This window comes from Loxodonta africana, chromosome 21 (genome assembly GCF_030014295.1).
Source record: "Loxodonta africana isolate mLoxAfr1 chromosome 21, mLoxAfr1.hap2, whole genome shotgun sequence".
Classification (NCBI taxonomy): Eukaryota; Metazoa; Chordata; class Mammalia; order Proboscidea; family Elephantidae; genus Loxodonta; species Loxodonta africana.
The window spans coordinates 62,497,479-62,518,329 of record NC_087362.1 but is presented as its reverse complement, the minus strand read 5'-3'; the positions used below and the strand labels follow the sequence as shown (position 1 = coordinate 62,518,329).

General features: G+C 46.4%; 1 protein-coding gene and 1 long non-coding RNA gene across 4 annotated transcripts in view; one reads left to right on the top strand and one right to left on the bottom strand.

Annotated features, from left to right (window-relative positions):
* Positions 1 to 13,735, bottom strand: part of LOC104846458 (uncharacterized) — a 41,446-nt gene extending 27,711 nt beyond the window's left edge. For 2 of the 3 annotated variants that reach the window (XR_775903.3, XR_002787303.2), the window contains exons 1-2: positions 13,632 to 13,735; positions 8,438 to 8,501 (exon numbers count right to left, since the gene is read on the bottom strand). This is a non-coding gene — a long non-coding RNA (uncharacterized LOC104846458). Of the gene's footprint in view, positions 1 to 3,764; positions 3,897 to 8,437; positions 8,502 to 13,631 lie in introns of all 3 variants that reach the window. The other variant, XR_010318896.1, reaches the window with a different exon arrangement.
* A 2,391-nt stretch (positions 13,736 to 16,126) lies between these two features.
* Positions 16,127 to 19,138, top strand: IRX5 (iroquois homeobox 5). Its single transcript, XM_064274025.1, has 3 exons — positions 16,127 to 16,388; positions 17,419 to 17,824; positions 17,977 to 19,138. The coding sequence occupies exons 1-3, from the start codon at positions 16,140 to 16,142 to the stop codon at positions 18,774 to 18,776; spliced, it is 1,455 nt and encodes a 484-aa protein (XP_064130095.1). The 5' UTR covers positions 16,127 to 16,139; the 3' UTR covers positions 18,777 to 19,138.
* Positions 19,139 to 20,851: the final 1,713 nt, after the last annotated feature.

Below are 20,851 nucleotides of genomic sequence, written 5' to 3'. Positions count from 1 at the left end.
CACCAGCCACTCCTTGGAAATCCTATGGGGCAGTTCTACTCTGTACTACAGGGTTGCTACGAGTCAGAATTGACTTGACAGCAACGGGGGTTTTCTGCTCACATGAGAAAAGGTTGTAGGAGACAAATCCAGCTTGTGTGTTTGTGTGATGATCAATATTCTACATCATTCTTATTCAATTTTACATTGCAAAGACCCATTAATTAGTAGGTGCTCAATAAATTGCCGAACTGAAATACAACCTACAAGTTGTTTGGACATCATATAAATAAAAGATGTGAGATACCAGGAATATCATCCACGTTTCTTGGGGTTTTAGAGATCTAAGGCACAAGGAAAGAGAGAGGGAAGTGTCTTGGGATTTTAAACGAAACCACCCACTGAAGGCTATAACGCACACATTGATGTTAACTGCATCTCGGGGTCAGAGCGGCTGGGTGAATAATGTCCCATTCTGGTTGGCTTTCAGAGTAGGAGACTGTGGCTAATCTGAAGACCCTCGAAATAGCACCAGGAGGCGAGGAAGACAAAGTCAGAGGCCCAGACTCGCAGCTCCCCTGGCATTGACTTCACTCCTAGGTGGTCCTGCTCAGTCAGGCCGACAAAAGACGTCCTGATTTGTGGCTCTGGGGAAACAGGGTGGCAAGATGGCCTCCACAGAGCCCCTCAGGAGCAGAAGGAGGTGACAGAGAGCAACAGTATTGTTAACAGGCCTCCTTCACCTTATTCCCTTGGTGCTGGTTATGTCAGGGTTCTAGGGACTCTATTGCTTTAGATTTTAATTTACATGGCTATTCTGTCTGGGCATTTATTATAGAGTATATCACCATGGAAGCAAGCATGCCTGCCTTTAATGTCCACTGGCTTAATTTATGCATTGCTATACTGCCTGCCAGGAAACCCTGGTGGCATAGTGGTTAAGTGCTACAGCTGCTAACCAAAGGGTCGGCAGTTCGAATCCGCCAGGTGCTCCTTGGAAACTCTATGGGGCAGTTCTACTCCGTCCTATAGGGTCGCTATGAGTCGGAATCGACTCGACGGGACTGGTTTGGTTTGGTTTTTTTGTATACTGTCTGCCACTCTATCAACTCAAAGATATGAGTAACCTCTGCATTTTTTCCCCATAGGCTGAGGATCCTGGTATATCCAGGATACCCAGACCAAGGATATAGGTATCCTTACCTTAGCTTACGACAGAAGCTAAACTTGACTTTCTGGGTTCAAAATTCACACAGCCAACCAAAACAGAGCCGGGGCACTGCTGACATTACACAATCATCTTATGACAAGGTTTTAGTTCCCAAAGAGTTTCACTGTAAGAATCTCACGTTCTAGCTCATTATAACCTGGGTTAAAGATTAATTTTACAAACACACAGGGCTCAGCATGTACAACTTCCACTCCATCAGTAAAGGGCATTTCGGGCCTCTGTAACTGATGGATAAATGGAGCCAGATTATTCACTGTTACCCCATTTTGGGTGGAGAAAAGGTTCAGGATTCAGAAATTCTAAAGGTAAGCCTAGAGAGGGCTCTGAAAGGCTGTTTAGAGATAGGGCAGAAGAAGGGGAACGTTTCATCCCCTTTAGAGCAGGGCTGGTTTTTGTAAATAAAGTTTTATCGGAAAAGAGTTGTGCCCATTTGTCTATGGCTACTTTCATGCTGCAACAGCAAATCTGAGTAGTTGCAACAAAGACCACCTGGCCCACAAAGCCTAAGATACTTACTCTCTGGCCTTTTATGGAAAAAGTTTGCCAATCATTGTTTTAGACTGTCTCTCCTCCTCTGGGAAGGATGGGGATCCCAGGCAAGCTGCCTCCATCTTGGGAAGCCACTTTCGCCCACTTCCAACCTTAAACAGCCTCTGTTCTGTTCTCTCCCAGTCCCGAGATGTCCAGATGCTGATTTTAGTGTTACTCTGCAATTGTTTTTGTTGTTCTTAGCAACTGTACAGTCAGTTCCAATTCATGGTGACAACAGAATGAAATGCTGCCCAGTCCTAAGTCATCCTCACAATCATCAGAATGTTTGAGTCCATCTTTGCGACTACTGTGCCAAATCCATCACACCGAGGGTCTCCCACACCCTGGTTGGCTCTCTATTTCACCAAGCATGATATCCTCCTCTAGTGATTGATCCCTCCTAATGACTTGCCCAAAGCAAGCAAGTCGGACAATATTCTGTTGTGATCCCACAAGGTTTCTGTAGGTTAATTTTCAGATGTAGGTTGCCAGGCCTTTCTTCCTAGTCTACATTAGTCTAGATGCTCCTCTGAAACGTATCCACCATGAATGACCCTGCCAATACTTGAAACACTGGCGGCATAACTTCCAGCATCATAGCAACATGCAGGCCACCACCGAATGGCAGACCAAGAGATGGATGGTGGATTTGGCAATTACCTCTACCTAATGGCCCAAAAGTCCCTGGGTGGTACAAATGGCTAACACGCTCAGCTGCTCATTGAAAGATTGGAGGTTTGAGTTCACTGGTAGACACCTGGAAGAAAGGCCTGGCAACCTACTTCAGAAAAAACAGCCATCAAAAATCCTATGGAGAATCGTTCTACTCTGACACATATACGGGTTGCCATGAGTCAGAATCGACTTGATGGCAACTGGTTAATGGTCTAAAGGTCATAACCATTTCTAGTTGTGAGATACCTGATGAAGACTCCGGGCAGAGGAGTGGCTGAATTGATAAATGCCCTTTCCAGCTCTACACTCACTCAGCACTGATGGGGATCCCAAGCCGGCCCTGTGTGTCTGACACCGAGTTCCGCAAAGCTTTGACGAGGAAGATGGTAAAGGATACAGGGGGATTTCACCAGAAACGGGTGAGAGGAAGGAGGGCCTTCTAGCTGGAGGAGGCAGCAGACACCTAGCATGGGGGTGGCCAGTGTACATGGTGCTTTACTCTAGAAAACCAGCCAGTGGACTGGAGGAGTCTGCTGAAGTCAGGAGGTGCGAGGCCTTGTGAATGGGGCTGAGGAGTGATGAGGTGCTAGGCAGGAGGATGTCTCCAAAGAGCTGAAACGGTAGCAGGACATCATTAGCTCCCTATTTTAGGAAGATCATTTAGGAAGTGGGGGTGAAGACAGATGGGGTTTGGGGTGTCTATGCTCTCCCTCAGGCTGCTGTCATTTCAACATAAAAAGGGGATACTGCATGGTTTAAAATCATGAAAGGGTGTGTGCCAGAGTTGTATCTGTTCACCATACTTATTCAACCTGTACGCTGAGCAAACAATGAGAAGCTTGACTATATGAAGAAGAGCTTGACATCGGTACTAGAGGATGTCTCATAAAGAATCTGCAATATGCAGATGACACGGCCTTGCTTGCCAAAAGTGAAGAGCACTTGAAGCACTTACTGATGAAGCTCAAAGTCTACAACCTTCAATATGGATTACACCTGAACATAAAGAAAACAAAAATCCTCACAACTGGACCAATAAGCAATGTCATAACAACCAGAGAAAAAATTGAAGTTGTCAAGGATTTCATTTTACTTGGATCAACAATTAATGTTCATGGAAACAGCAGTCAAGAAATGAGAAGACGTACTGCATTGGGCAAATCCGCTGCAAAAGACCGCTTTAAAATTTTAAAAAGCAAAGCTATCACCTTGAGGATTAAGGTATGTCTGACCCAGGACATAATGTTTTTAATCACCTCGTGTGCATGTGAAAGTTGGACAATAAAAAAGGAAGATCGAAGAATTGACACATTTGACTTATGGTGCTGGCGAAGAAAACTGAATATACCATGGGCTGCCAGAAGAACGAACAAATCTGTCAGAAGAAGTGCACCAGAATGTTCCTTAGAAGTGAGGATGGTAAGACTTTGCATCTAGACTGAAACAGACCACAGGAAGTCTCAAAGACTGAAGGCTGAATCTAAAAGAAAAAAAAAAAAATCCACTTAGTTGTCATGATCACTGTCACCATCAGTCCCAAATATGATACACCTTAATGACTGCACTTAACTTTGTTTGCCATGCTGCTTTATGATTGAGAGAAGACAAGTCACTAATCATTTATGCATACTAATCAAAAATGCTACCTTTAAGAGGTGCTTTAATAACTTTTTTTTTTTTTTTTTTTTAATAACTTAGTAATGGGGTGAAGTGTTTCCTGTAACTGCTTTCTTTAAAAACATTTTAGATGACACGTTAGCCAGGATACACTGAACATTCGCAAACGCTTCAAGCTATATAAAAAAAATTGCCCCCCCAAAATGGTGGTGAAATTCTGCAATTGGTCAAGGTCACATGGAAAATAGAATTATATGCTAATTTGTTCCTATGTTAAGCTGTCATAGAAGGTCAGACTGAACACAGTAAAATGAATTCTGGAAAAAAAAAAATAAACTAAGTAGATTGGTATGTACCGTATCAAAGTAAACTGTTTATCTTAATAGATACAAATACAAGAAAGATTTTTCTTCTTTTTGAAAACAAATGTTTTAATCAACCCTAGGTGGGACATTTTTTTTCCCTAAGGGGAGAAAAGAAATAGTGAAGGGCACAGTAAAAAAAAAAAAAATTTATCTACATATTTTTTAAATTTAATTCCTAAAAACATTTCTACACATGTACTGTAAGATAAACATGCAAGTTCAAATTACATGAACGGGTCAGAGGCGCTGACTATAACACATTATTTTATTCCAAAATTAAGCAAACAATCATAAAGATATTTTTCTTAGCATAGACTTGCCTGAAGAAAACATATTTTATTTTGCTTTATTTAAAACACCATTATATCCATTTTTTTTTTTCCTGGAAGATATAAGCAATTCTAAAAAAAAAAAAAACTATGACCCAAATTAATAGTTGAAGAATCTGGGCCACCAGTTTCTACAGCATGATGGTGCAAACTCATATTTCTACAATTCAAGGTCCTTTCATAGAAAAAAAGGAATCAGAGGGCGACTATGTAGAAATGAAAACTTCCAGTATATGAAATCACAGGTCCGGTATTTTATAAAGCACCAGTTTGCTGCAGGACACAACTAAGACAAGTGACAGAGATCATCTGTACCATGCCCTTCGGCAAACTCGGGGAGAAAATAAAATGATAACTCTGTATCCTAGAGTCTATTCTTTTTTCCGTTAAAAGATATGTTTGTATTTTCCATTTGATTGCAACGTTTCCAATGCCAGGGTAGAAGAGAAGGGCACCCACAAAGAGCCATAAGAATGTTCCTTAAATCCTAACTCATTTTTAATTTCTAAAAGGACTCTACATATTGCTTTTAATAAGCTTTTATTACTATTAGTTGCCATAAATTGAGTTAGGTTCCCATGAAATATCAGTTTGACATTTTGCTCAAATACTTACTTTTCTGCTATATATTACGGCCATTGTTTACTGTGTTTTCTCCTTACCATATCAGATACAGGGCCACCTCCTCAGGCATGAAACCTTCAGACTCCTTGATGGACTACAAACCTAAAAGCACATACTTCTCTACTATCATTCCTGCCTAAGAGCCCCTACGAGTTGGGATCTTAATCCATAAGAAGTTGCGAATTACATAAAAAAAGGGGGGAAAGTCTGACAAAACTGAAAACATGCACTGATGCCTAAAAAAAATCAGGACTTAAGTAAATTAATCTTCATTCCCAGTGAATATTCCCCAATGGCCAGAGACTGAGACTTAGTCTGCCATAAAATATGGCACTTTAAATACTACAACTAAATTCGAAATGCCTTAAGATAATTAATGTCACCTACAAATGATTGTATAGCTATTTTTATTTTAATATTCATTACTGGTGGTTCCAATGAAAATGTATTGAAATTGTGGAAACATTAAGTCGATAAAGAAAACATCAAACAAATCAATAACTATTCTAGGACTAAAAGTAAGACTCAAAATAAGATTTGAAAAAGAACTGTTAAAAGCAAGGACAAAATATTTGGATCCTGGTTATTACAAACAGGATGCTATCATTCCTGATGGTTTGCTTATAAGACTCCATATCGCTAGTAGCTAGCTAGCTGAAAAGAATGAAAAGCTTCTTGCAACCAGCTAAAAAGAAAGTCTTTACCATGCCCCTTGAAAAAGCTCATTTTCACATTACTCAGGCTTCATTATGCTAAATCAATATTCGTTTAGTCACTGGGGTTATTGACATATTTTAAAATAAAAGTATACCCTTCAGCTACTGCACTCATTACAGGTAATTTGTCTTGTCAGAGAGCAGGGAATATTATCCTAGTCTTTCAGGGGCTGACAGCCCATGGAAATACCTCCCCATGGTTACAACTGTAAATAATTTTAAGGTAAAATACTGAAAAATCAATGACTGTTTCCTGCAATCTGTCACAAACAAATCAATCATAATCTGTACTGCCAGAGAGTATGATTTGAAGGAGATGGGAGCAGATGTAATTCTTGGCTGGAATCTCTCATTTCAAAATCACTTCACATAATGGTGTCATCATTTAAACACTTAACAGTCGGTGCAACTGCCACTGTAACATCTAGTTGGACAAAACCACAAGGAGGAGGAGAAGAAAATGCCACCGCTATTATGTTAACAAACGTTTAATTTAGACGGTTGCTGCATTAGTAAACACCAACTGGAAACACTCTCACCTGCCCCCTTCCACAGTTCTAAATTCATCAACGCTGCTTCTCTATGTACTGACGCTTAGAAAATTAGCCCATGACTTCAAATTCTACTCTCAAAAGCCTGCATATCCTTTACTTTAAAGGTCCACTGTAGAGAAGAAAATTTCAGAATTAAAAAAAATCAGACATTTGGATCGTAGACTATCCATAATTGTATCTATCTGACAAAGACAGAAATGCTGCCACAGATGTCAAGATCATACTTTTAGACTAGGTTTAAAGGTCTCAGTTGCCCAGGTATTAAATTTTATACCTTCCTGCTTTTAATAAATATTACATTTCAACTTTGTAACACTGGAGCAGGTTTTAAGATGACCAGCAAGACCTAGTCAATTCAAATATACCCCAGCGTTCCACACACAAGCTGTATAAAAACTGATACTTTCAAAGCCAGAGGAATAGGCTGCCAAGGACATACAGTGTAAACGCTGATCAAGGCTCTATAACACTGAATTGTTTTGCAAAAGTAAACTGCTTTCTAAGTAATCACTTTGATTTCAACATTTTTTTCTAGATTACATTTTAATGGCTTCCTCAGGTGCTTACAACCTCTATATAGGCACAAGGAATCTGAGATTGGAATATTTCCCCTCCCTGTCATGTTAACCAAAAATTCTATTTAAAGATTAAAGTCTTTTTCCTGAAGGTTTCTGTTTTAAATGCACACTAGTTCCTTTAACGGAAGCAATCAATTTTAGCTACCACATTTCTTACCTATTCCTAATTATACAAGTCGACACCATGAAGCCCTGTATAGTTCTGATAATATTTCCCCACAGATATAGTTCAGGAGGCAGACATTTTTGATGATTAGAAAAGTATGCAATTTTTCTTAAAAAGAAAACAAGTAGGTATAAATACCATTGCACCCTTTAAGCCTACATAAACATCCTCAGACACAGTAATTGGTCTTTTTTTAAAAAAGAGTTTTACTCTCTTTTTAACTTAACCTGCATAGTCAATGTGGCAACACAGCATCAGAAGACAGCTTTCCTTACAGACACAAATTGAATACAAATTTTTGTTCTTCCAGAATCTTAAATTGATTCTCTAACACCAAACTCAGGTTTTTGAAAATGGAAAAGCACATGAGTAAATTATCAAAGACATCATCCAGAATAAAACAGTTAGGGATTCCATTCCATGTGAATCCCTGCAACAGCTGCAAAGCAAGCAGTAAGCCAACCTAGCCGGAGAAAAAGGAAAATATTACCCATGGCCTGGGATTAAAAGGAAAACGGAAAGGGACCTAAAGCTCTCACCCAGGAAGGAACTCATGTGTGTGAGCTCCTGGCCTCCAGAACACTCGAGTGTCCCTGGGAGGGCCCAACTAGCTCCTTGGCTGAGCTCTGGGACCAGTTGTCAACCACCAAGTCTTCCACTCAGGGCTGGGTTGTGGCTGGTAGGAAATCACCCTGCACAGAACACATTCCCCAAGTGAAGGCAACAAAGAACTGGGAGGTAAATGAGGACAGTTAAGCAGCATGCTAAAGGAACACATGTCTTAGCCACAAACTAAAATGACATCTACTAGAACTGTGGGGGACACCATCACAGAACTAATGCTCAGAAAGCAGCTATGTTAAGGATGCTGAGTATGCCTAAACGGTATTTCTCAGCTACCCCAATGCTGCCCAGAGCCCTAGAAGAAGCAGGCTCAAAAGCTTAACAGAGGAAAGTCTAAGTTTCCACATCCAAAATTTGAAGCAATTGCTGTCTACTGGATAAAGTTCTTATATGTAATAAAGTCTCAGAACTAGAGAGGAAAGTATTATTTTAAAAGAGATAATATTACCTCCCTAACTTCAGAATCTTCACTCCAGCAGCCAGTACAGTAGCTCCACTATGGAAAGTAGACTCTTAAAGAGAAAAACAGCCACAGTTAGCTTCACCTTTTCCACCACTTCCTTCCTTTATGGAATTACAATTTAATTACCAATACTTCAATTGATTTTATTCCTGACTGAAATATATCTCAAAAAGCATATTCTTTAGCTATTTCCACTAGAAAACATTTAGTACAACCTTCTCAATTAATCAACCGTGACCTATTACTGCCGAATGGGTATGTTTTTCATATTTCCAAAAGAGTGGGGGAAACCCCTAATATCTATCATGTATACAAGGAGTACTAGTTTTAATATACCTGAAAACCTTTAAAATATATGAAATGTACATCTTAATAACACGTTTTGGCTGACAACAGACTTGTAACTCAAGCAATATTAACAAGAGATATAAAACTTAACCAATCTGCATATATGTTTAGATTCTTCCTGTATTTATCCTTAGGAAAGAAAGAAAAAAAAATGGCCCTCTTGTCTTTTCAACTCAACAAGTTTACAGTTTACACAGGGTTAAAAACAAACAAACAAAAAAACCACTAAGGTGAAAAGGTAATGAAAGAGGCATCAGATTGCTCACTTGACATTTTCTTTATATTTGTGTTGTGTTTCAACTTGCTGCAATGGTCATACCTGAAACCCCATCTCCTTAGGATCCAATCAGCCATAGGGGAATACAAATTTGTTATTTAAAAGCAATTATGCATACATTAGTTATGTTAACTATGTATACATTAATTATGTTGAATACCACTTTAATACCTTTGAAAGTATTCACAGAGAAGAACCTGCTCTAGAAGAGGCAATACTAACTATAGCAGCCTTCTATAAAATGAGCTGATCGTTACCCTTTTTGTCATACAATCGTCTTTTCTACTTAAATGTTCTCTATCACCAAGTCCAGTTCCTTGCCCTGCATACTAAACAACACAAATATTCTGCAAAATAATTCCTCCTCGTAGCTTTTCTGATTTGCATGTATTTGTTAGGCCCATTCTGATTAGAAACGACAAGTTGTACTGCACACCTGTCTACTCTTTGTCATTAAGAGTTTGGCATCCGTGGCTAGAGTCGATCTCTCACTGAATTTATTCTTAAAAGAACCAGGTAATTAATATAATCAAAAGCTGAGATTCTGTGTAAACGGATTACGTCCTTTAAAATAGTAATTCTATCTCTATTAAATATTAGAATGGGTAGTCTTGATTTTTATGAAAGTAATGAGTATAAATTTCATTATCCAATGATATCAGTAAAAATAAATTTAGTGTAATTTCATGAATCAAAAATATTCTGTTTACTGTACCCTTGTTTAACGCATTAGTCAAATTTTAATAATCTAATGTCTCATGTGACATTCTCCACATTCTGTCCTTAGCCCCCATTAGTACCATAAATGCTTTAGTCAAATCAGCACTGTGGCTATTTCTGGTTTACTCCGCACACAAGCAGACCGCATGCAGGCAGACACTTGCAGATGCGGCTGGGGATGTGCAAGGACAAATTCCAGCCAACATCTGGAGGAACGCCATAGTTTAGAAGTGAACTTGGCCGAAACCATACGAGTGTATTTCGAAAGCATCATACTTATCACCTGCACAGAAAATGAAAAGGATTCTGTTTAAGAAAACACGGAAGACTAGTTAAATACTTCAGGGGATATTATCTATGAATATCTAATCTCATTTTCTCCAAGGTATCATTCCATATTATGGCACATAAACAAATAAAAACTCTACCAAGGTGTGGAATATCATTAGCCCAAGAAAAGGCTAGAAAAATGGATTACACAAATGACAACTGCAGGAGAAAATTCTATTGCCTTTTCCTGAACAAATGTTAGGTGCACCCTTACTAATAAAGACTTAAACTCAAACTACATTACAATAGACTGGGTTTCAATTTTGAAGCTTCTAAGTTAATTTGCCAAGCTCAATTGGTGCTTAGGTATAATACAGCCATAAAAACACTGCAGATTTATGCAGAAATAACTCATCACTAACACACTTCAGAGGAACGCTGGGAAAACAAACCAGTTATTATTGAATGAGAAAAAAATAATTCCTAGCTTTTACATGCTCTTGGAGTTGAATCAGCTGTTATTTTATTAAGAACAATTATTTTCTACGAATACCTAACAGATATACCAAAAAGATGCTAAAGGCACAGAAGTCAACACAATGTAGAAATTGAAGTAAAAAATGCAAAGACATTGAGATAGTCACAACTCAAAACAGGCTGTGCTGTCTGAATTAAAACATTACTCAAAAGTATGATACTGTTTTCATAATCTGTTTTGAAGAATGTATTTAATTCACTCAGGATTACGTGATATCCCTGACGTCCACAGCCTCAACTGAAGAACCTTTAAAATTTTCCTAGGATTTTTATAACATAAAAATATATTAATAAGTTGCTGGTGTTGTTCATTAAAATGGATGATAGGTAATTAGTTAATGCTCCTATTTCATCTCTTTTAACACAGTGTATCAAATTTGAAAATAACACATGGATAACAGCATAGGGGTGCTGCTCCTAGCTTCCAGGAGGGAAAAAAAAAAAAAAAATCGATGGTGGAGTTGGATGCTGAGTAAAGCAATTATCTCAAAATTAATGCTCTTGTTTTAGTTTCAGCAAACAAATCCAAATAAATCTTTCTTTGATTCTAGTTTACCATGTCATTCTAACCAGCTAATTATCCTTGGACTCACGCAGGAGCTAGGGCTCCACACCCGGCTTCCCCGATCACATGCCCACTGCCTCCTCCACTTTCATTTCCTTTCTACAATGAGTTCTCATATTAACACACACACACTTAATATGCATACTGATGGACAGCTAGCTTCCAGCAAATAATGAGCTCTGTGGGGGGGGGGGGGGGTGGTTAATGCAATACTTATGTTTAAAGGGTCTTAGGTGCTAGGTTAACCAAAGGAACTATAACAAACTGCAGCCGTCCTGCTATTGTTTTGGCATTCAAAGATTTGGAGTGAAGGCGGGTAATATTTCAGCGATCATTCAGGTTATGATTCTTATCTATAATGACAGCCTTAAACGAATCAGAAACTAAATGCATTATCTTCACTTGCTCAATGTTTTGGAAGAAATAAAACTGTTTTCTTCTTTTTTTGGAGATAAAAACAAGGCATTCTACCAACACTGTAGCTAGGTATTTGGTGATATGAAAAAGAAATTGTGTTAGACCATGAAAACATTCTAGGAGACTGTTTCTCTCCCCTCCCCCCAAAATGAAGTGGTATAAATGTCTCATATTTATCTCTTTATTATATTTCTATTTTTGCATATTAAGCATGTCTTCCTCTACAGATTTATTCTAAACACTAATAAATGTTTGCATAATAATATCCTGCTGTTTCATGCATTTCTTCCTAAATTAGGGACCATTTTTTTAATTCCATGAAGGTAGAGCCCCAAAAAAGTGGGACACGAGGCATTGCCAAAAAGCCACAAGTAGCATCAGTGCATGCCAGAACACTTAACACTAAACTATCATTTCTCTGTAAAAGTTCCGCTGCCAAAGTACTCACAAAAGCTCGAAGCTCAAAGATAGGTTTCATGTGCAGTTAAATTCTCCCAAAGCAAAACTGTACAAAAATATCCTGTCCCTCTTACGTCACCATTTTATAGACAACACTTTCTCAGGATCTTAATTGAGATAACGACGCACACCTGTGTCAACACTCTCTGGCAAGGCAGCCTTATCAATCATAATCCTTTAAGTACACTCCAAAACAGCACAGCGATATGACAGAAGCAATCTGTTGCCTTTCCTGGTGCTGGTGATGTGTCTCTCCCACCAGAATGATGACATCTTTAAAATACAACAGACCTACTTTTATGAGTCTTTAAAGTTTTAACTGTAAACAGCTATTATGCTAAATAAGCTGAAATAACCTCTTTTACACTCGATTTCAACAATGACAACTGTACAGCCAAAACTTGCAGAGCAAGCTCTGCAGCCAGGTCTCAGCAATGAAGCTGTGCATCTTATTTTGCAGCTTTAAATTTTATGAGCTATGCATAACTGGATCCCTGCAAACAGAACAAATCAATAAACCCTGAGGAAGCTTTAAAACTGAAATTTAAGAATGTCCTATGTTAAAAGCAATCAGAGCAAACCTACCCCTACCATAAGTGAAAATATTCAGAAAGATACAAATGCAATAGCAAGCAAGAGAAAAAAAAAAAAGTAGTCGTCTTGGTAACTTGGGACAGAAGGGAAGGGAAGAGCTTCTACCTCTGATGGGGGAGAGAGAGCTTCAGCGACAAGAGACCTGTGAAACTACTGCTAACAAGTAGGCAGCTTCCCCAAAGCAAAAGCTGATGAATAGGAAGGGGAAAAAGGATGGGGAGAGGGGGCAATGGGTCGCCACCAGTACCGAGATAAAAAGTTAAAACCTCGTATTTATCAGCAAAAATGTGAAAGCTTTCATATAAAAACAGAGAAAATCGGCCAGATGCTATCTGAACTCCGTCTACCTGCTAATGAATGATCAGCCCTTCCTTTTCACATATTAACACAATTCTATGTCAGACGCCCGGCAGCCGCGGCCAGCCGAGCAGCAGAGCCACCAACGTGCAAATAAAGCAGAAAATAGAGACATCCTTAAGAAATGAGTCTTAAATTTGACGTAGAGCGGAGCTGACAACCACAGCAACAGAACTATAAATTCTAAATGCTTTAATATCTTGCAGGATTCTCTCCAGTCCTCAACACCAAAAAGAAGAGATAAAAGAAAAAACAACAAAAAGACTAAAGCAGCCATAAGGCCCAGAGTGGCAGGAGGCTGCGACGAGGGCGTCTGTGTGACAGGCTCAGATTCTCGGTGGCACAAACCTCCACGGCTCCATTGCAGAAACCAACAACCTGCACGAGAGCCGACAGGGCAAAGCCGTCGCGCGTGGACGGAGGGACGGTGACACCTGGGGCGCCCGGCGAGCACCCACGCAGCCCACGCCCACGGGCCGTCCCGTCGCGCGCCGGGCACCACCGTGGCCACCGGACCCGCGCGAGGACGCGGACTTGGTTCCAGGGGCCGGAAGCCCGGCCGCTCGGGGAGCGTTCGCTGCGGGGTGGGGGCCGCGGTGCGGTGGGGCCGGCGGTCGGCGGGACCCCGGGCTCACCTCTCCTCCGGGGCGCGGACGCCTGGGCCGCGGACGCTCCCTCGTGGCTGGCGCGAGCCCCCGGCGGGCGGCGCGCGCGGGCCGTTACCAACCGTTACCGTGAGGGGCTGCGGCGGCGGCGGAGGAGCGGCGGCGGGCGGAGCCGGGGGCGGACGCTGAGGCGCTGCTGGGCCGGGAGAGGCGGGAGCAGAGGGAGCAAGGCGGAGACGACCCGGGGCGCGCTCGACCCACCCAGCCCCGGGCGCTCCCCGCCACGAGGTGGCGGTGGGACACGGCCCCCGGCCCCTCTGAGAGGCCGCCACTGGCCCGCTCCGCACTCCCTCAAGCTCTGGCCGTCCGGGCCGCTCGCCCTGCCTCAGCCTCGGCCGGCCTGCAGTCGCCTTGGTCCCACAGTCCTCGCCACCGCTAACGCCCGCTTCCCGTCTCCATGACAATAGCGCAGCCGGCGCCCCGCCCAGCCCCGCCCCTTCTACGCCGTGACTCGGAGGGCAGCGGGCTTACGTCAACGGGGGCGGGGCCAATAGAGGCCAGCGTCCAATCAAAGGTAAAGACAGTGTGAGGGAAAGAGTTGGGCGGGCCGAGAGAGTCCCGGAGATTGTAGTCTGGGTGGGTCAGTTCGCCTGTGGGGCGGAGCGTAGAGGAGCGGGGCGGCGGGGAGGAGTCAGTGCGCCTGCGTGAAGGCGCGCCACCGAGAGCGTGCGAGTGTACGTGTAGATGGGTGGCTTAGTGTGTACCCGGGTTGGAGCTCAGGAAATAAAGTCTATCTCGCCTGTCAAAGTCATTGCGAGAAATTTTGATTGTGGTCGTGCTTCGGCTTGCGTGTAGCCCCATTATAAAAGGCCACAAAGTTCCAGATATTATTCAGCTCCAGCACCGTGCCCAACACTGTGCCAGACTGTGTCCTGGTTCACCAGCACCCCTGGCCTGTCCCAGAGTTGTAGTGTGTCTGTGGCTTGTGGGGGGTGGGGACGGGGGTGCAGAGGCGGGCAGAAGGTCTGTTTTGTAATCCGTGTGGCCGTCGTGGGCAAGCACTCTGTGACTCAGTTGTGTTTGTTTGCCTCGCCAGCGCCTCGCTGAACAGTGGTTGGGTTGGGCACTGCTCTGCGGAATGTTTGCAGTGGAGAGTGGGCGGGTGCGCGAGTGCGTGCGAAGGGAAAGGAGACTTAGTTGAACAAAAGGGAAGGCGGCCCGCACCCCTCCCCACCGGCCTGGCAGGGCGAGCTACCCATGGAAACAGCCAAGAAAGAGGCTGCGAGGCATGGGGCGAAAGTGTTCCAGATACCTACCCGGCTGTAGCTGCTTCACGATCAAGCACCTTTTGCCCACTACCTCTCCTCTAAAGAAAAGCCACCTCATAGTCCCGGCCCCTCGCCCCCCCCCCAGGTTTCCTCCTTCGACGTCCGGCAGCGGGTTCTGTGGAAGGGAGGCCTGGCCTAAGACGTGCAGACGTCCAAGGCCTGTCTCTCGCCCACCTGCTGCTGCTGGCGGAGAGAGGCAGTCCTCCCGGACTCGCTGCGCCCTGGGCGCAGGCATCCATCTGGCTCTCCCAGGGACCTTAATTCCGGGCCTCCAACTCGCTCTGGAGCCCTTGGAGTGGGAGGAGAAGCCGAAGGTGGAGGTGGACGGCGACCCGCCGCAGAACCCAGTCTGCAGGCGAACAAGAAATCCGCTAGCCCCCAGGTTTACTGTGGTTTGGAGAGCGCAGAGCATTCGCCGGCGCACAGTCCGTGGCCTCATTCATTCCCTTTGTGCTTTGAAGCGGCCCGACTGCGGACCAGAGCCCGTGGGGCGCCCAGCCCTCCATTCTCCCCGGAGTTAGCAGGGGAGGAAAGTTAGAAGCAATCGGCTTGCCTGGGATGTGATTGTCATCCTGGAGCCGGCGCTCGAGAGTCTGAGCGAAAGAGAGAGGAAGAGAGAAATCGGGAAGGGGAGAGGGGGGAGACAGGGAGGAGGGGGAAGGGAGGGGGCAGCAGAGGAGAGGCGGGCGCGAGGGAGGGGCGAGGGGAGCGCCGGCGAGCGGGAGAGGGAGCCGGGGAGGAAGAGGGAGAGGGCGAGGCGCGCCTGGCGGCCGGGTTGGCTGCGGCGGCCCAAAGGCTCCTGCCAGTCCTCCCACCGACTACACCCCGGGAAGGAGGAGCTTCGGGCGCGCACAAGGCGTCAGGATCCTCAATTTCCAACTTAGCATCTTGGCAGGACCTTTGCGAAGCCAAAAGCAGAGCCCCCCGGTGCAAAGAGCGAGGGGGAAAAAGAGAAAGCAGCAAGGGGGAAAAAAAAAAAAAAGGCCAGCCAGGGCAAGCGAAGCGCGCAGAGGAGCGGGCGCGGCGGTCGCAGCCGGAGGCTCGAGGGAAGCCAAGGAGGAGGCGCTGCGGGCCCGAGCCCGGGAGCCGGGGCCCGAGGAGCGGCGGCCCGGGGCAGCCGGAGGCCAGGTGCCCTCCCGCCTGCCCTCGCTGGGCGCCGCCCGGCTCGTTGGCGGCCGCGGCGCGGCGCGCCCCATGCCCGTGTGTGGCCATGTCCTACCCCCAGGGCTACTTGTACCAGCCGTCCGCCTCGCTGGCGCTTTACTCGTGCCCGGCATACAGCACCAGCGTCATCTCGGGGCCCCGCACAGATGAGCTCGGCCGCTCGTCGTCCGGCTCCGCTTTCTCGCCCTATGCCGGCTCCACTGCCTTCTCCGCGCCCTCGCCGGGCTACAACTCGCACCTCCAGTACGGGGCCGACCCCGCGGCGGCCGCCGCCGCCGCCTTCTCCTCGTATGTGGTGAGTGAGCGGGATCCGCGGCGGGCGAGGGCAGCTGAGGCCCCGCGGGGCGGACAGGAACTGCGGGGGACACCGGCCTCCGCGCCACCGCAAGCTGTCCCTGCCTGGCTTCGCGGCTTCTGGAAACTTGGGCGATTGTCTCGCTCGGCTTCGCCCGGGCCTGGGGCTCGGGAGTTGCCCGGAGAGGAGAGCCGCGTCTTCCTCGCATCTCAGAGCTGGCGGGAAGGGGCTTTCGGGGAGCGGTTGCTGCAAGGAGAGAGCAGCATTTGGTTCAAACAAGGGCTCAGGGCCGCCACGCGAGTATTATTTTTGGTTTTGCCATTTTGGAAAAGTAGTTCAAAAGAAATAGACCCGAAATCTGAGCAAAAGCGTGCTAAGTCTATGTAAATATGTTCCGCCTCGCCTTTAATTAGTTCTCCAAAATGTTGTAAATCCTTAATCCTGTTTTTGCAATCCGATTTAAAGGTATTAAATTTCTGAAAAGTCGGCGGAGTTGCGGTGCATCCGGGATTTTTCGGCCGGATGCATGTTCTGAAATTGCGAGATGGCTTTGGTTTGGGATAGCACTTTTGAGGGGGTGGGGGTGCTGGACTAAGGCTCGTCTTTTCGTTCGCATTTCTCTGTGGAAAAAAAAAAAATGCCCGGGCTCCCTCTACTCTCTGCCCTTGTTCTTAACGTGCAGCCGCTGGGGCGCGGGGCGCGGAGTTGTCGCCGCTCCCAGGCCTCCCTCCGGGTTGGAGGGCCCGGCCGCGGTGGCCGGTTCGCGTAGGGGACAGATGTGCCCGGGCAGACAGGGACCTACAGGTTGGCACCGAGGCCAAGAGGGCTTCGGTCCAGATTCAGAATTTGGTGTCCCTGCTGCCTTTTGGGGAAGGGGGTTATCCTTGGGTCTGAGCCGGCCAGCTCTGCCCCAGAGGACACCAGAGTGCGGGCCCGCAAACCCTGAAGCGCAAGGAAGTGTGCAATGGTTACTCAGGTGAGAGTTGGGACAGTGGCCAACTCTAACCTCCTCTCTACCTGTCCCCCGCAGGGCTCTCCCTACGACCACACACCGGGCATGGCGGGCTCCTTGGGGTACCACCCGTACGCGGCACCTCTGGGCTCATACCCGTACGGGGACCCCGCGTACCGGAAGAACGCCACTCGGGACGCCACGGCCACGCTCAAGGCCTGGCTCAATGAGCACCGCAAGAACCCCTATCCCACCAAGGGCGAGAAGATCATGCTGGCCATCATCACCAAGATGACCCTCACCCAGGTGTCCACCTGGTTCGCCAACGCGCGTCGGCGCCTCAAGAAGGAGAACAAGATGACGTGGACGCCGCGGAACCGCAGCGAGGACGAGGAGGAGGAGGAGAACATTGACCTGGAGAAGAACGACGAGGATGAGCCCCAGAAGCCCGAAGACAAGGGCGACCCTGAGGGCTCCGAAGCAGGTTGGTGGACGCGGGAGGAAGAAGGGAAAAGAGGGGTCGGAGGGGGCACACGGGGCCTGGGGTTGGGAGCAGAGGTCTCTGCCTTTGCGGGCGAGAACTTAAGTCCCGCCTTGAGGCCTCCGCGCCTCTGACCGCCTGGGTTTCGTCTGCAGGACGAGCGGAGCAGAAGGCTTCTTCGGGCTGCGAACGGCTGCAGGGACCGCCCACCCCTGCCGGCAAGGAGACCGAGGGCAGCCTCAGCGACTCGGATTTTAAGACGCAGTCCTCGGAGGGCCGTCTCGACGCGCTGCCCGGGCCCCCCCGCGGCGGCGGATCCTCCCCAGCCGGGCCAGCGGCTGCTCGGCTGGCCGAGGACCCGGCCCCTCACTACTCCTCGGGTGCGCCGGCGCCAGGCCCGCACCCAGCCGTGGGAGAGCTGTCCACCGGCCCCGGCGGGCCCTCGGTCATCCATTCACCGCCGCCGCCGCCGCCGCCACAGGCGGTGCTCGCCAAGCCCAAACTGTGGTCTCTGGCAGAGATCGCCACATCTTCGGACAAGGTCAAGGACGGGGGCGGCGGGAGCGAGGGCTCCCCATGCCCTCCGTGCCCCGGGCTCGTACCCGGGCAAGCCCTAGGAAGCAGTCGTGCGTCGCCGGCCCCGGCGCCTTCTCGCTCGCCCTCCGCGCAGTGCCCCTTTCCCGGCGGGACCGTGTTGTCCCGGCCTCTCTACTACACGGCGCCCTTCTATCCCGGCTACACGAACTATGGCTCCTTCGGACACCTTCATGGCCACCCAGGGCCCGGGCCAGGCCCTACTACCGGTCCGGGCTCGCATTTCAATGGATTAAACCAGACCGTGTTGAATCGAGCGGACGCTTTGGCTAAAGACCCGAAAATGTTGCGGAGCCAGTCCCAGCTAGACCTGTGCAAAGACTCTCCCTATGAATTGAAGAAAGGTATGTCCGACATTTAACGCGGGCTGCGTCGGTCCCGGACTTTTCTAATTTATTAAAAACATGGCCTTGGCAGTTATTTTCCATCACCAAAAAGAGAAAAACAACAACAAAACAAAAACACTACCCCTCCTATTCAAAAGTTTATAGTTTAAGGAGATGGATGACATAAAAATGGAAACATCTCCACACAAAAATGTCTTAACCAACTGAAAAGAAAAATTTAAAAAAAGGATTTGTATTACATCGTATTCTGTATATTTAATGTAGCATTTTTGTATTTAAATTGATAATTCAATATCTTTGAAGTAAATTATGAAATCAAGACACCTGTACAGGCATTTAATGGTTTTTTTTTGTAATATAAATATACACGTTTGTGTTTTCCCCAAAACTGTTTCATAGTTTAAAAATACAAGTTTAATTTAATTTTTTACACCTATTGATTTTTCTGGGTATGAGCTAAAGTATTATTACAGAAAGAAAACAGGTTATACTCTTAGATTTAAAAAGTAAAAGAAACTGCAGCCGCCTTTGTAAAATGCAAAATATTTAATTAAAAGAGATTTTAACATAATCAGAGCCATCATTACTTTTTAGAAGCCTCAATAAACTGTCCATCGCCTCAGACAAAAGGTGCAAACTGAACTTTTTTCCAAGTGGGGAATGAAAGGTTTCGCAGACCCTGGAGCGCCAGAGGGAAGCCATAATTAGGCAGTGAGCCCCGGGGAACCTGGCCCTGCCCGGAATGCAGATTTGGATCGCGGCTGCGGGCTGCTTGGAGGAGATTGGACCCCGGAGGAAGGAGGAGGGGACCCAAGTGTGTGCCCAGAAGGGAGAAAAGATGGCAAAACCAGCTAGAGACACGCACCACGCGAGCACCATCGCTTAACCTAATTACTTCCAATCAGTGTCGTGTTTTATGCAAAGCAATCAGCTGGTGAACTTTGCTAATGAGTTCGATTTTATGCCGGATTTAGCCCTTGTTACTATTTCAAAGGCGCCGTGAGCTACGCAGGCGGGGATCGCTAGGGGAGGCAGAGGGAGAAGGCTTTCCCAAGTTACTGTCTTCTCTACCCCTTCAAAATTGGGCATTGATCTCGTCGTTGGATTTGATTAAATTAGTTAGGGTGCGGTCCCCGACGGTGCGGGTGGCGGACGGCCCGGTAGATCCCTGCGCAGCCGCGGGCCTGGGGAGGTGAAATGGGTGAGGGGACGGTTCCCTGCTTTCACAGGTAGGTGTCACACTTGTCCTGAATTTCAAGCCTGCACTTTGCAGAGTCGGAGATTCGAGAGTGGGCGGAAGGACTGGGTTTGGGGAGCGTGGCACAGCCGGTTGAGGAAGCGAGGGGAGCCCGGAGGACCCAGCCCTCCACTGTGGGCCTCTTTTGGGCCAGTGGCCTTCAAAAGTTCAGGGCCTAGATAACGAGGCCATTGGGGACTCAACCAGGCTTGTCTTCGCTTTAGCACTTTTCCCGGCTCAGCAAGCATCGAGTAGCTACAAATGAATTTTTGAGGTCTTATTTTCTGGTTTGAATCCCGCATGTTTCACCTCAAAATGAAAAGTGGTCACGTCTCAATGCCAAATGGTAAAGAGACGCCGCCGGGCACCGCAGCGGGCCAACACTGGGTTCCGGCTTCTCCGCGGTTGCTGGTGTCTCCATTTTGCTCCCGAGATTTTGAGTTGGAGACGTGTTTCACTTCGTGGGAAATTTTCGGTGATGCGGCCCGAGCGGAGGGCAGGTTACAGCAAAACACACCCCACCAAGAGGAATTAATTTGCTCCATTAAACTCAGCCCTGAGTGTAGAGAGAATGTGTTTGTACATAACACCGGTTTAACTAGGCTAAATCAAAATGGCACATATTTGCATTTCTCCAGGAGATTAACGCTACTCGGTTTTTAAAACACACCCCAAACTTTCACCGGAGCTTTTATTTTTATTATTTTTTTTTTTGCTTAATTCAAATTAAACAAGTTTGAAAGCTACGTTGTCCAGATGTTTTAGCGAACTGCCATAGACATCAGAGTTTAAACTAGTGAGAAAATTCATGCAGGGAAAATTGTTTCAAAGCTGGAAGTGCGAATGATTAAA

Excerpts from the sequence above, each read along its gene's own strand:
- IRX5 (XM_064274025.1), top strand. The coding sequence starts at position 16,140 with ATGTCCTACCCCCAGGGCTACTTGTACCAGCCGTCCGCCTCGCTGGCG. Across the intron at positions 16,389-17,418 it reads CCGCCTTCTCCTCGTATGTG|GGCTCTCCCTACGACCACAC; the intron begins GTGAGTGAGCGG and ends TGTCCCCCGCAG. Across the intron at positions 17,825-17,976 it reads CCCTGAGGGCTCCGAAGCAG|GACGAGCGGAGCAGAAGGCT; the intron begins GTTGGTGGACGC and ends TTTCGTCTGCAG.